This window comes from Mus caroli, unplaced genomic scaffold (assembly GCF_978045245.1).
Source record: "Mus caroli unplaced genomic scaffold, Mus_caroli_1 scaffold_19, whole genome shotgun sequence".
In the NCBI taxonomy this organism is placed as follows: domain Eukaryota; kingdom Metazoa; phylum Chordata; class Mammalia; order Rodentia; family Muridae; genus Mus; species Mus caroli.
In genome coordinates, this window is record NW_028227274.1 from 27,668,016 (window position 1) to 27,683,962 (window position 15,947).

Sequence of the window (15,947 nt, forward strand, 5' to 3'; positions counted from 1 at the left end):
CAGGCAAACTCTTCCATATAGATTTCGGGTATATTTTGGGTCGAGATCCGAAGCCCCTTCCTCCTCCGATGAAGCTGAACAAGGAGATGGTGGAAGGAATGGGTGGCACCCAGAGTGAGCAGTACCAAGAGTTCCGAAAGCAGTGCTACACAGCCTTCCTCCACCTGCGAAGGTAAGGCCTATGGGATCCTGTGCTAGCTGTTCACGTGTGCTGCTGGCACATCTTTCTCAGAAAGACAGGGTGCTTTTGAAATACACATTTGCTGCATAGAATACAATGCCAGTATCCGAGGCTATCTTGCTTTCCCACTGACTGTCACGTGTGTAACCTCCCAGTTGAGATGCTGGCGTTTTGTGAGTGTGAGATTTGGCAAACCAAGAGAAGTTTCACTCCACCCTTTGTCCCCGGAGGCAGTGGAGATGAGCATGGCAGCCACGGTAGTGGTTTAGGGACAGTTGTGATACTCCAGCCGTTTTGTTGTCTAGCACTTGGTCCAGCTGAGCTTTGGATGCTGTTTGGGACCATCCAGAAGTTTCCTTTTGTTCTCCTCACTACCTCGTGGCTCACGCTGCTTTGAAGACGGTTGATTTCACTCGTTCTTTCTTCTTCAGTGTCACTCTTCCATCTTTCATCACGGTTTGATTAAAAAGACTAGATGACTTATGTTCTCAGGAGAAAAGGCATGCACTTGAGCATGCACAGAACTCTGACACTTAGTCAAAAGTGACAGATCATTGGACTCTTAGGGTATTTTCCACCTAACTATGCAAAAGGAATTGTCCTAGTGCAGCAGAAATTCTATTGTAAGACACACCGACATTCCCTCCGAGGATGTGAGGCTGTGGCCAGCCTACATGGTCTGTGTCACTAACCTTGCCATGTTCTTATAGTATTATGGCATCCACTAATGCAGCAGTTTATTTTTGATTTGTACGTATTTATTTCTCTTGCCTTGTTCTGTTAGTTAGAACAGCTAATACTAATTAAACTCGAGCAGTGAGAGCAGGCGTTCCTTTCTTGGACCCTACTACAGTATTTAGTCTTATGACATTAAGAACAATGTTAACTGTAGGGTTTTGCTAGATCTTTCAGTTTGTCTATCCTGCAGTGAGCCATGTGCTAAGTGGCACTCCTAGGGGGTTCTATAGACTTTAGGAGGACTCTTTAGGTGATTAGTCATGAGCCATGTGACCCTGGGAACGAGGGCAGGCAAGAGGTCACGTGCTGATAGCTGTATGGATGCCTGAGAACCCACACACTGAGAGCAGAAGGCAGTCAGTGTGCATTATAAAGTGCTAGTGGACCATTGGCATCAGGTAGGTAGAGTGAGAAAATAGAAGCAAGTTACTAATGTAGAGCTGAGGTTCTGCCGCAGACCAGCCTCAGTCGCCATCCCCCCCTCAATCTGCGGGAGATATCAGGATTCTGGTTACAGATGAGCAAGGAGTTGGCACGGGTGACAAACAGGCACGGACACAGAGAGAGAGTGTATCTGAATTAATTTCTCAAAAGCAAGCACTAGTCTTATAATACAGAAGAAAAACAAGAAAGCTAGGTGAATACATCCACCAAGGTACATCGACACAAAACAAAGAAAATGCATACATAAAAAGCTAGGGGGAGCTAGGCCGTGTTTACAACTGAGAATAGGAACAACCCTTAATTAAGATCAGCTAAACACAGGAGCCAGGTGAGTGGTCTGAGGCTATGCTAGTCTTGGGGTCCTTTAGTAAATACCTGACTATGCTATTCTTCTGGGCCTAGTGAAAAATACACACCAGGGGAGTTCTGTTCTACGAACCTTTTTCATGAATAATACTTCAGTTCCTCCTAAAACCACAACCCACCTTCTTCCTAGGCCATTGTGTATTCCTGTGTATGGGTGTGACTTGGCTATTGTTCTAAGTAATTACTTTGTAGAGGAGCCCTGAGCTTTCTAGCTCCATTCAAGTAAATTGTAATGCCTGATTAGTTTCATTGTCTCTATTAGAGGTAAATTTGAATGTTAACTGAATAGGTAACATTCTTATTGAATTCTAAGCTCTGGGTCTGCTTCAAGGATTTTCTAGGAACCATTGGAACACTGGTGAAGGCTAATCTAACTTAGCTATATGTCAAAATCAATCCTTAAAGGCACTTATAATAAAACAATATTGAGGGAGAGCACACAGATTCATACACCAGACTAACGTGGGGACAGGTTTGGAGCATGCGTGCTATGGGAATGCCAAGGTCCCAGGAGGCTAAGTTTCCACAAAACTCTTTGCCTTGGGACTGCTTCCAGGCTGCTAGGCCTGTCATGCGAGTCACTACTGGAGTGGATGTAGCAAGGTTCACATTCCTTATAAGGAGTAACACAAAGACTAGATAATGTCAATGCATAAATATACCAGTTATCTCAAGGAAAAGCTGGAGTCTTCATATTATACATTCCTAGATCTCATACCTTGGAATACACTTTTAGAGTTCCCATTTAAAAATGGCATTCCTCTCATTTTCAGAAAGTATATTCTTTATAAAGAACAGAGGGATATACTCTCAGTTCACCTAGAGTTTTGTAACACTGAAGATCTGTCATTTTCAATAAGTATCCGCTTTCTATGACTACCTAGGTTGTTATTTTACAAGGGCTAAATCAATGGAAGGGAAATAGCATCATCCCACGAGTCATTCATGAGAAATCCCAGGGAGTCGAACAATAATTTCAGCAAGCGCGGTGTATTAGTTAGGGTTTTACTGATGTGAACAGATACCATGACCACGGCAAGTCTTATAAAAAAAAACAACATTTAATTGGAGCTGGTGTACAGATTCAGAGGTTCAGTCCATTACCATCAAGGTGGGAGCATGGCAGCATCCAGGCAGGCATGGTACAGGAGAAGCTGAGAGTTCTATGTCTTTATCTAAAGGCTGCTAGTGGAAGACTGACTTCCAGGCAACTACGGTGAGGATCTTATGCCCACACCCACAGTGACACACCTACTCCAACCAGGTCACACCTATTCCAACAAGGCCACACCTCCAAATGGTGCCACTCCCTAGACCAAGAATATACAAACCATCACACACAGTAACAAGTGAATGCTTACGCCTGCTGTCTTGGAGTTAATAATAATCATAAAGTTACAGTTGTCACCACTTTTGGGGGTGTTCTTGATAAGGCAAAGAAATCTAAAATTCTACCTCACTGATTTCATTTTCTTTCTTGCTTTTTTAGATATTCCAATCTGATCTTGAACTTGTTCTCCTTGATGGTTGATGCAAACATTCCAGATATTGCTCTTGAACCAGATAAAACTGTAAAAAAGGTAATTTCCTTTTTTTTTTTTGGTATATAACACAGTTCACATTTGACATATAAAAATGGGTAAAGAATTTAACAGTGCATGCCTTCTTTTTGTCCCAGCCCTTGGACCAGTGGTTCCCACCCTTCCAGATACTACAGCCTGAGTACATACAGTTCCTCATGTTGTAGTGACCTCCCATTCCAAATTGTAGTTGTTTCTACTTCATAATGGTAACTCGGCTACTGTGATGAGTTCTAATATAAATATCGGATAGTTTGCAGATAAGGGTCCTGAGCTACAGGTTGAGATCTGCTGCCATCGACCACTGAGTATTAACAGAGTCGAAGGAGGAGTCCTCTCTGTACATTTAGTCACATTTCAGACCAGCAGACTCTCAGGTCTTCTGTGGCAATCCTGGTCAGTCCCGTCTGGATTCATCTCTGTACCCATGTGGGTAGCTCCACCTTTACCATTGCCAACAAAATGCCTGACTTGGTGGATGCAGGTGGAACATGCTGAGGCTGCCCTATCATGAAGATGAAGCTGTCTCTATAGCCCCATATGTCCTCCCTCTGTTTTGGACTTTCCTGGATCGCTATAGAGTCCCGCTTTTAGTTTTCTTTGTAAACAACCTATAGAGATGACAGGTAGGATCTGCCACATGTGAGCAGCAGCAGTCAGCTCGCTGTCTTAACAAGACTTGGACCAGGCCGTGGATTTGAAGCCTTTCCTTTCATCTGGTTTCTGGTAGTAGCTTCTGAGGAGAGCTGATAGAAGAGGGCTTTATGTATGCAAAGGGAAAAAGATGATGGACCATGTCAGTATTCAACTTCAGAGAAAGACTGCAGCATATTAACTCAGAAAAGACTAAAATCTCTGACAGACATTCTCTAAGATAGAGCTGCTCAGGATTTAAAAGTGGAGACTGTCATCAACAGATCCTGTGTCTAATGGAATGGACTGGAGAATTAAGTTCCGCTCTAACTGAACCAGAAGGAGATCAGTTCTTCCCTTGGGTTGCAGGCTAAGAGGAGTTTGAATGGAGGTATTGTATTTAGTCTCTTAATGAAATGAACTCCTAAAGAGTTCCTGTTTTGTTCAGGTGGATGACACATTGGCCTTTCTGATTTTCTTCCTTTACCCAGTCAGCACTATTCAGAGGAATTGTGTTTTGTGTCAGAGAAGATAACCTGAGTAGGTCCTGGTTTTTGTCCTTTTATTTTTACTTTACTGATGAGGGCCACCCATCAGGAAATACAACTGGTTGATGAAAATTCTTGAGTGGTGAAGGATGCCTGCACCAGGCTTCAAGTGACTTGGAGTTGGGTTTGAATCTGCTCTCCTAAGTATCTCTTCCGCGGTGTCTTTCAAGCTTGTTTCTATGATCTCCATCGCGGTCACTCTTCCCTGAGGGTGGACGTTCAGAAGTCATCTGTGAGATTGCAGGCAGTGTTTATCAGACAGGGACTAGACAGTGGTTTCATTGGCAGTGGTACCTTTGGCCGTTTAAGCTGTACCATAGACAGTGGCGTCCTTGTCCAGTTCTGGTTCTCACTGCATCCTCTCTTGTGCTACCACCTATTTCAAGAAGTCACAGGGCTTCCTTACCAGATTTCCTTACAGTGCTGTTTTAAAGCATGAAACAATTCCCTTTATGAAAAATGAGCCAAAAAAGCAAATCTGTTAGATATTTTCTAGACTAGTAATTCCTACCACTTTGTTTCAGTTTAATAGAACTTTAAAAGGCATTTTGCCATATTTTTTCAAAACTGTATTTTATAACAGATGTCTTTGTTTTCTGATCTTTTATCCAAATGTGAAATACCCAGCTTTCACTGAAATTTCAGTTACAACACTTGAAATTTATATAGTAGTTGACTAAAATTTTTTGCATATTAGGTGAATTGCTTCTTTGAAAAGACATAAAAGTTTTGCTGAGGTAAGGTGGCCACCACTATTTCTTTGTGTTACTGATTAAATAGTATACTAGCTATGGGAACACAGAGTGTATAAGAGGCACTTTGTTCACAGGTGTGAGGGTCAGATTGCCTGAGCGGTCCTAACATTTTCTGTGTTTAGCTTTGTATAGGAAGTAACAACTTTTATAATTCTTTGGGAAATGGTGCCTTGCACTTTACAGTTTGTTATTCAGATTGATGTGCCTGGACACACAATGGCTCTGAAATCTGAAATGGAGTTAACAGGGCTCAACCCCTAAATATGGGCCTTGACCTTTAATGAAGCAGCCGAGATAGGAAGGTCTCTGGTGTGGACCTTCAAGAATTCGCTGATCTTCATCTAAAGTAAGTCATAAAGCCCTCAATTCGGAAAGCCTACCACAAACTGGGGGATAAAAATAGAAATGGTAAGAATAGACATGGTGCTCCATGTCTTCTTCAGACTGGAGATGAAATGTATACAGCTGCTCCTGTTCCACTGGGTCATCACATTCTGAAGGAGGAAAGGGTTCTAATGTTACTGAAACATTCTTGTTTTGGATAAACATGTGTGCCTTTCTGTTAATATAAATATTACATGTTATGGATAAACACCTACATTCCTGATTGTATGAACATTACATATTATAGATATATGTGCGCACCTTTCTGTTACTGTGGGCTCTGCACAAAGGTTACTACCCTGAAGCTTGTGTTGGGAGGCTTCCTCTATCTGCAAACCAGAAGTTAGCATCCTATCATCAGCTGTAAACAGAATTACCGAGTAGCCATGGGTCAGTCTGCCAAAGCAAGCTCGGGTAGAGGAAAAGCTCACTCAAAGCTGTCAAAATTCTTTCAAGCCAGTTGTTCAAAGCTGTCGTCATTCTTTCAAGCCAATTACTTCAAATAAAGACTGTCAGATAGTTTAATAAATAAAAAATGTATTTTGATAAAGTTTATTTTGTTATTAATATAACCAAAGCTTAGTGAATTAAATTCCAGCAATGAATAAATAGATCCTTAGTTGATTACATAAGCATAATATGTTTATTTATGAATATTAAAATGTATGTGTGAAATACTGAAATCATATGAAAATAAACACTTTCGGAATAGCAAGAATGTTGAATAGGTAAAGTTATTTGCCATCAAGCCTGTTGACCTGAATTTAATCCCCAAAACCTAAACAGTAGAAGGCAAAAGTTGATTTTCAGAAGTTATCATCTGGTTTTCACAGCTGCATGCCCATACACATATATGTGCACACACAGATGTGGGAGTGTGCTAAAATAGGTAAACAAGAAAACGAACCCACATGCACACTAGGAAGCTGAGGCAGGTGGATTTGAGTTCCTAGCCAGTGTGGGTTATATAGCAAATTCTGTGTGCCATGTGGGTCACGTAGCAAAACAGTATCTTAAAAAGTAAAAAGAGTACGTAAATTGAAAACTAAAAGTATGTAAAACACCTGTATTCACTGTCTGTTTGGCCTGTGTTAAGGACCTGATGTCTGTAGATCTGCTTTTCTGAAGTGAGCATGGCTCGCCTGCACCAGGCTGCTCCAGCGCTCTCCTTCCCTTCTCCACTCCTGTAGACTGTGAGCAGTGCTGATTTGTTTGTGAGGTAGTCCTGGTGTTTGCTTGATCAAGATTAGTAGAAACCATTTCCCTGTGCTAGGGAACCTACCTTGTAATCACAGAATCAGACAACAAACAGAATACGGTTCGTAAAGTTCCAACTTACTAGACAATGGTGGATGCTTCAGGTGAGAGAAGAGGGTGGGGCAGCACACTGATCTGGCAGCAACAACGGTGGTGAGGTTAGCTGTGGGAAAGACACAAAGTCTTGGTGAGGAAATTGGGAGGAGACATTTCACAAGCCGGCAGCACTGAAATGAAACTTCTTACTACAGAGGCATACATCACTTAGGCAAAACGCGTACTCCCTAACAGGCCTTAGCTTTGTGACTGGGGATGGTAGGTTGAAAAGATGGCCTTATCTTCTAGGAGTTTGAAATGTTTGTTCCTAGCTTTTCAAATGTATAGCTGTTTTTAGTTGGAGGGAGAGGACACCAAAGTGGAGATATTAATGGATTCACATATAAACATGGCTTAACAGCCTTGTTCCTGCTCCCTTTATTGCAGTAATTAAAGAGAAACCTCTAAATTCTGATGCTGAGCCTATTCCAGAATTTAAGGTACTGTTTTCTATTGGAGGATTTAATGGAGACATTCTTTCTTTAAATTGATTTCCTACTAAACTTTAAAACAAAGAAATTATATGTATTACAAGAAGCCATAAATAGATGACTGTATTTGAGATGACCTTTAAAAGTAAATTACCCCTGGTTCCTGTGAGGTTGCCCATGGCTCCTGTCGGATCAGCAGCACAGGTTCTTTTGCAGTTTGAGAGGCTGTCGTTGGCTTGTACAGCAGCTCCTGTCTTTGTAAGCAGTTCCAGGTGCTGGCTCTCCTGTAGCCATGGTTAGGTGGGGATTGGGTTTTCCTTTTTTTCCTTTTTTTTTTTTTTTTTAAAGATACTCTTTAAATCCTTTTCTATTACACTAAGGAGTTTTGGGTTGTATATAGCACAAATAAATGAGCTCAGCAGGAAAATAAGTTAAAGTCTGTCCTTTCTTCTGGCTGAGTCAACTGTGTTACTTAACGTGCCTTTCTGAATAATAATTTAGTGAGGAAAAGTCTACATTGCTTTTAATTGAAAGCTGCTCTGTGTGTGAGAAATCCTGAGCATTGGTTTTTTTAAACAAAGGTCTTTCTATATTAGCTTGTGTAAAATTGAAAACATAAAAAAATACTTAGTTTAAACAAAATCACTATATTTCTTAATATGAAAATGTGTTTCAGTAGTTTATTGGAAATTTCCTCCAAATTGTGTGTGTGTATGTGTGTGCGTGATTGAATATGGCAAACTTAGGCTAATTCTGGTATGGTACAAAAGCTTTTAGCTAATCTATGGGCGTTATTTTATTAGATTCACATTTAATTGTTCTCTATAAATAAAAGACAAAATTTTATTGTTAGTAGGAACAGGGGAAATCACGTCATTGTTCAGAGATTGCTTATACAGATTGCTTGTGTGGCCTGATGCAGGTTAGCAGGAGTAGATTGCTTTTGAGGTTGCTAGGTGCATATCCCATGCAGGCAAAGACACTAGGTCATTAACTGTATTATGCTAAAGAGTGACTGCATAACTCCAAAGCAAATGGAGGAGGCCTCATGGTTAAATATCTCCTATGCTTTGCCTGCCTCTGACTGTTGGCGTTTGTGGGCTAGGACTCTCCACTGTTACAGTTACTGGAGACACTGTTAGATATGTGGCCCACTGTTGAGTAGAATGTCAGTGTGGCACATAACTGGACCTATATTGGTTTACTTATGCTTTTAGAGCATTTGAGCATCTGTTAATGGTAACATCAACTCCTCAAAGCGTAATTATCCACTGCAGAAATGTTGTTGCTGGCCAAGTGACTGTTTTAGAGAGGTTGCTTGTTTCTTGCAAGTAAGTGGTTGAATGGATCTGCTGTGGTACAGGTCACAAGTAGATTTTCAGGAACCAAGCAATGCCTGCAGTCCCAAAATGAAGAAACACTCTGAATGCACAGATGTCTTTTCCATGTTCTGATGTAACTCCTGGACTGACCGTTAGAGTACCCTGATTCACAACAGTGACCAAGAATGCAAGTGGCACTTACAAGACAAGGTATAAGTACACAGAACTGAGTTTCTAGCATCAAACATAAGCAGTCTTGTTGTGTAGCAGTGGATAAAATTTCAGTTTACAACTTTTTGCTTTTAGGCAATTTGCAGATTGTTTGAGTAGGTATAAGTAAGTAAATATGCTTTAAACTAAGCCAAGTGTTCAGCAGTCCTTAGTGTTCAGTGTAACCTCGGCCAGTTTAACTGCCTGCCCACTAGGATGAACCTTCACATCAGTACAACACAATTTTACAGTCTCTCTCCATACTATCTAGACTTTATGTTAATAAGTATGTTTGCGGATAGGCAAATGTGACACAAAGCCGGAGAACACAGAAGCAGTGCTGTCTCTGTACTGTCTCTGTAGTTGCACACATGCACACGCTTAAGGAAGAGACACCTGAGGAGTGCAGAACTGCGCATGTGAGTCCATCAGGAAAACTAGAAAGAAAGGACAAGGACAAAGTGAAAACCAGAGCTGGAAGTGTGGCCCGTCAGTGTTAACTCCCACAGCCATAACGGCAAGGTGTGTGTTGTGGCAGTTTGTGGAGTTACATAGATGAAGGAGAAAGGATGCAAGCTATAGCTTGATTAGTTAGCTGACTCTTGCAAAGCCAGAGGACAATGACAGGTGGCCTAGCACAGCCAGGGAGAGCAATGCTGACTGAATGCGCAAAACTTCTTTAAAGAAAATGTTTCATATTTCATAAAAAGCATTTTATGCCCATTATGTTTTCTTTCTTCATGTAAGTATGTCAGTTAAGTACACTAGTTTGATAAGGTAGGCTGGAGTTTTATTTTGATTCATTTGCTTTCTAATTATTGTTAATGTTCTTGAAATAGTTCTAATGTTGTCAGATATCAAATGTGAAGAGCAAAGACTCAAACTGGAGGAGACCCAGATCAGCCCTCCAAAGTGCCAGCCTGTCCCTGAGTTTGCATCTACTTTCCTCTTGCCTTTCTCTCCTGGGCTATGGAGTCAAATCGCATGACATGCCTCCATGTTTCAATGTGCTGTGTCTGTGGGTAGTTAAAGCCCATAAATTGCACTTTGCCTTTCCTTAATGAACTCAGTGAGGGACCAATACTCAAACCAAAGAAACAGAAAGCACAGGGTCGTAGAACAGGATTAGGGTACTGTCTGGGAAGAGGAAGGCAGTTTACAGGAGTGGGCAGCAGCTAAGCTGGCAATGGAGGGCAAATTTGATGACTATACAGCGCTGTGAAAAATAAAAGGAAATACCAAATTAAATTGTTTTGTCCACTTGGGAATCTTGCTTTCTCCCATTCTATGTTGAAGGAGTATATGTGAGTTATTTATATGTATAAATATATGTAAGTTATTTATTTGTATGTGAGTTATGTATATGTGAGCAGTAAAGTGCAGTGGTTATGTGCAGGGCATAAGCCTGTCTGGAAACACACACCCCTTTACCAGTTACGAGTTCCTTGGCAACTTCCAGCATGCTTGGCTTCTGAAGACAAACATTGTCCTTAGTAGCACCTTAATAAAGTCAAATAAGAGACTTTCTAGACTGCTTACACGGGTTTTAGCCAAAATAATTCTTCAGTCACTGGCTTTTATGTTTTCAGAAAAACACAGGTACATGTAAACTCATGCATGCATACACTTTATTCTTCTAGTACTGAGTGGTATTGAAAATGAGCAATGCTTTAAAGTATGAATTTAAAAACCCACAATCCCATCTTTGGACACTATAGACCCATTGAAATAATCCCTTGCCAAGGTCCAAGGGGCTGCTGTGGGAAAGGCTTTTTTAGAAGATCTGTTAGGTTACCAGGGGTTGATGTAGTTGCTGTGCAGTAGCACCAGGTGTATGCAGGCCAGGGTGATAATGTAAGAAATATACTCCCACCTGGCCGTGTCTATTTCTGTTACATAGTAGGTCCTGAGCTAGAATGTTCAAGCAGAAAGTGCAACTCTGAGCTAAAGGAATAGCATTTCTGGATTTAAAAGGAGTCAGTGTCTGATTGGGAGAGAGCATTCAGAGCTCCTGATGGGCATAACTCTTGGCATCCTAATGATGTCTCTTCAGAGCACATTCCTGACTCGTTTCATTAAAGAGCTTGATGTTGTCCCTGGTCCTCTCTAGGTTCAGGATAAGTTCCGTCTGGACCTGTCAGATGAGGAGGCTGTGCACTACATGCAGAGTCTGATCGACGAGAGCGTCCATGCACTGTTCGCCGCCGTGGTGGAGCAGATCCATAAGTTTGCCCAGGTATGTCCCAAAGGCTTAGGGAACTTTGGGTGGCATTTGGTCTTTAAAAACTTCTCTGGTGAAGCCAGCTTAGGCTAAAGGGCCAAACACCAGCTAATGTCTGTCCAGGAGAGAAAATCAGCTCAGATAAGGACTAACCTAGACATGTGTTACCATTCATGCCATTTCTATAAATAAATAAATAAGTAGAAAACAAAATATACACTAATTTTTGAACACACCATTAAATATCCTAGGTGATAAACATTTCCACAAAACCTCTTTGTGAATTTATTATTTCCTTCTAAAAATACTTACTGGACTTTACTCCAGCCGAGGTCATGAGTGGGAACTGAGGGAGCTGGTCTGTTGAATCCTGGCTGTTCCTCGTGTGCTAAGTAGTAGAGATTTTTCTAATGTTTATATTTTGTTTTTAATTGTGTGATTTAGCATAGTATTCCCTTTTGGGGGGCCATATTTTTGTTTGTGTTCTGTGCTTTTGGAGTTTCCCTGTGTATATATTGATGAGCAAAACCTGATTCTACTGGTTATATTAATCATGCTTACCATGGAGTTTGAAGCCATATATCTGACAGTTGTTAACTGGTCACATTCTCAGCCAAACTATCATCCTTCAGGGTACCCGGTGCCCAGACTCCTTGTGTGTAGTTCCCTCTCTCCCCTCTGTAAAGAAGCAGACTCATTGTGTATAATAACCAATCTGTTTGAAACCGGAGGCATCAGCCTGTTTTCTTTCCTAGATGCAAAATAACTGTAGAAGACAAGCAGTAGATGCTGTTGAGAGTTCTCATTAAGCAGTTCTCATTTCACCATTAAGATGGAAGATTAGGCGTGTACAATTTTTCCCAGACAAAATAAAATACTGAGTTCTTTTTCCAAAGAAAGTCTTCACTAAAACCCACTTTTTTCTACATTTAGAAATTTTCTCGAGCCAGGTTTTCATTGTTGTGTGGCAGAAGCAGTGTTATTTCAGCCCGTGTCCTACGTGTATTCCCAGTGCACTCAGCTTATCTGAGGAGGAATAACAAGGCAGTACTCATATGGCCGAGAAACAGTAACGACGGACCCAGCAGCCACCTATCGGACACCTATATAAGCCAACAGTGATGTGCACTCTGTGTTACCTTGTTTGACCTGTGACATACGTTCCCATCTGGTAATTTGAGGCCAATAGGTAACGAGCTCTGGGTCCATAACTGTCACTAAAGGTTTTTCATGGCTATATACACGATCGAGGGTTACTCTATTAGACCTGAGCAGAGTTTGTTATGAGTAGGTTTTTGTTATTTTTATTATTTACTTATAAATAAAAAAGAAATATTCTCATCTTTTCCACCCTACCTTTCTGATCATCAGAAGTAAAAACAAAGTATCTGACATGAATTTACATGCCTTCAATCTCAACACTTCAGGGGCAGAACCAGGTGGATCTTTGTGATTCACATTCTTTTAATCTCAGGACTTGGGAGGCAGAGGCAGGTAGATATTTGTGAATTCAAAGCCACCAGGACAGTCAGTGCTAGGTAGAGAACCATCTCAAGAAATAAAAAGTTTAAATTCAAAATTTTTTAAATTGCTCAAAAAAAATCACAAAACTATGCACCTGAGTTGCCCAGAATAGTTAATCAGAAATAAATAGTAGAAATGCTGACCACCTTGAATTCACCTGATGGGCATAGCCTATCCTGACTGGCTCTGGCCCATGCTTTTCTCTTGACTACAGTCAGCTCTGAAGCTTGGCTGCCAGTCACTTGGTACATGGCGGAGGCATTGAGGTCTTCCAATTGCATCGTTACTGTGATGGCAGTCCCCTGCCTATCTGATGGATGCCTGCTAAAATTCCCTCAATATTTTTTTTCTTTCATACATCTTCCACTTATCTGTGTAAGAAAGGTTTTTAAACACTTCCATTTATATGATCCTGGAAATTCCTGTCCTCTTTTTTTCACTAACTGTTATTTTATGCACCTACTCAGTCTATTTAGTGTTAATTATATGTGTGTTTTCAAAGCTAACTGTTTGACAGTCAGTTAGTATGTTCTTCCTTGGGGAAGCCCACCTCTCTTGTGTCCAGTGTTCCTCAGTTGACTATAGTTCTTGGTGTGGGTGAGGCATCTTTATTGGCTTCACCTTGGTCAGGTCATCTTGTTCAGGTCACGTTTAGAGTCAGGCTTGTAAGATGTTTTGGGTGTGACTTCTGATATTACCAGGAGACACAATCTCACAGCATACTCCCTGATTCTGTTCCCTGAGCCTTAGGTCTGGGCTTGCTTCGGCCCTTTTAAAAATAGTTCTTCAGGTGTTGGGAGCTGAATGTTTGGATCCAGCTCTCACGCTTAGTATTCTCAATTTTTCCCCCATAGGCAGACACTTTTGAAGTGTTTAAGAAAGCATTTGAGACCATCTGTTCAGTCACAGGATTTTTCTCACACACACATAAAAACATACAGAAACACGCGTGGGGATTTTACTTCTGGGATGCTTCCAGGATCTTCAGACTGCTAGCATGTCAGTGTGGGTCCTTTATAGTTTGTCTTTACCAGCATTTTCAATCTTTATCATGTGAAAGCTTTTGAGAAGAACCCTGTAGGTTTCATGACAGTCCCTCTCTTCAGAGTCTCCCTGACTCCTGTGCTGTGCTCGGAGTCCAGCTCCTGCTTGTGAGGACTCTAGGGATCTCTTCTTCTTCTGGGCTGCCTTGTCTGGCCCCAGTGGAAAAGGAAGCATCTAGCCTCAAAGAGACTTGAAATGCTAGGGTACGGGAATACCCAGGGGGGCTCCCCACTGGCTCAGAGGAGAAGGGGGGGTGACCTGGAAGGGGGCAGTGAGCGGGATGTAAAATTAATAAGTAAAAAGGAAATAAAGAAAAGAGTTGAGTTCAAGAGTATCAGGACCTCCCTGTTGGGTTTAAAGCATCTGCCAGGATTACCCATTGACCGTAACCTGCTTCTTGCCTTGTGATTCTGTGTATATCAAGGACCATCCTTTAGAGAGTTCATTTATTTGATGGATCCTTTAATGAAAATATTTAAATTGCTTCTGAAAATGTAAATTATTTCTTTCATTAGCATAAAATAAACATTTCACCATATTCTTGCTTAAGTTGATACTTTAACTTATATCAGATTAAATTCCGTGGGAATCTCAGCAGTAGGTGTCTGCACACTGTAACTGTTGGCAGTGAGATCTCTCACTGTCATTCCCCAGGAGATGGAGTTGATAGGCACTAAAAGCATGAGGGGTGTTGGTGATATGGGATGTGCCCATCTTGGACTCAGCTGTTTGCTGGCTTAGTTCTTTCACAATTGCTTTAGCTTTGGTTTTCAGACCAATGCAGAATTCAGCACTTCCATTCTGGAAGACATAGCAGCTAGCCTGTTGTTGGCAGAGCGAGGCACTGAGAGCTGAGTGTACTGTTTGCAGTGTGATTTAGGATGGCCCGCCTTCCCATGCTGGGTGGAGCTGTTTTTCTCTCCTACATAACAATTTGCCATCCTGGGCTTGGGCTTACAGTGAGCCAGCCACTCTCCCCCCCAAGTATTTTCTCACCTAAGTGATTCCTCAGCAAGCCTGGGAACCCATACACAGCCACACAGTCCTGATCCGTATTTTCTCACCTAAGTGATTCCTCAGCAAGCCTGGGACCCCATACACAGCCACACAGTCCTGGTCCGTATTTTCTCATATAAGTGATTCCTCAGCAAGCCTGGGACCCCATACACAGCCACACAGTCCTGATCCATATTTTCTCACCTAAGTGATTCCTCAGCAAGCCTGGGACCCATACACAGCCACACAGTCCTGATCCATATTTTCTCATATAAGTGATTCCTCAGCAAGCCTGGGACCCATACACAGCCACACAGTCCTGATCCTCTTGGGAGGTTTAGCAAACCTCCCAATTTAAATATTGATCGTTGTTTAATCTTTCTTCATAAACAGAAAACTAAATTATGTTTTGTTTGTTTTTAATTTTGATAGTACTGGAGAAAATGAAAGGGGATTTGACCCACCCTGATGCCTGGCTCAATAAGAAAACACAGGAGAAGCCACTGCTGTATACTAAGGACATCAAAGAAAGAACAAGGAAGAGAGGGTGTCCAGAAGTTACGTCATGCCTGGGCTTTGTGTCCTTGGATGCCACTGCTTAAATCCAGCCCAGAGGGTTTGTTTAAAGCTGCTGCGGACAGAGTAGTCGCTCATCTCTAATTCCAAAACTCTGGAGGCCGAAGTGTGAAGAGTGACACATTTTTGAAGCCACCCTCAGCTACATAATGACTTCTGGGTCAGCCAAAAATCACTGTCTATATTTGTGTTATAGTGTATAAAGATGGAAAGAGGATTGTGTATATGAACCAGTAAAGCATTTTACCCTCTGAGTCTCATGCGCCGTGTTTTCCCTGTCTGTAAGGTCACCACGTCTTTCTCAATTTTGAAGATGTTTTTTTCCTCCTCTCTTCCTTGTCTACTTACCCACATTTTTGTTCACTTTTTTCTGTCTAATTTACATAGTATTTTGCTTTTACATTTTCTCCAAGTTTCATACACTATAGTACATTTTTTTTATAGTTGAAGCATTATTTTTTTAGAAAGCTTTTGTGGGCAGGGGATAGTGAGAAAGCAGGAGTCAACGGTGCACAGCATCGGCCCTGTGGCCTGTGGCCTGTGACCTGTTTACTGCTCCCGCAGGCAACACTGAGCATCTCTGCAAGGGGTGGCAGAGCTGTGTGCAAGAAGTCAACAGGAACGGGTCCAGATGAGTTGCT

At 41.6% G+C, this 15,947-nt stretch overlaps 1 protein-coding gene across 2 annotated transcripts in view; it reads left to right on the forward strand.

Annotated features, from left to right (window-relative positions):
* The window catches only part of Pik3c3 (phosphatidylinositol 3-kinase catalytic subunit type 3), a 79,449-nt gene extending 63,889 nt beyond the window's left edge, over window positions 1–15,560 (forward strand). For both annotated transcript variants that reach the window (XM_021150598.3, XM_021150599.1), the window contains 4 exons: window positions 4–172; window positions 3,219–3,309; window positions 11,056–11,181; window positions 15,163–15,560. In XM_021150598.3, coding sequence (XP_021006257.1) covers window positions 4–172; window positions 3,219–3,309; window positions 11,056–11,181; window positions 15,163–15,177 — 401 coding nt within the window. In that variant the 3' untranslated portion in view covers window positions 15,178–15,560. The remainder of the gene's footprint in view (window positions 1–3; window positions 173–3,218; window positions 3,310–11,055; window positions 11,182–15,162) is intronic.
* Window positions 15,561–15,947: the final 387 nt, after the last annotated feature.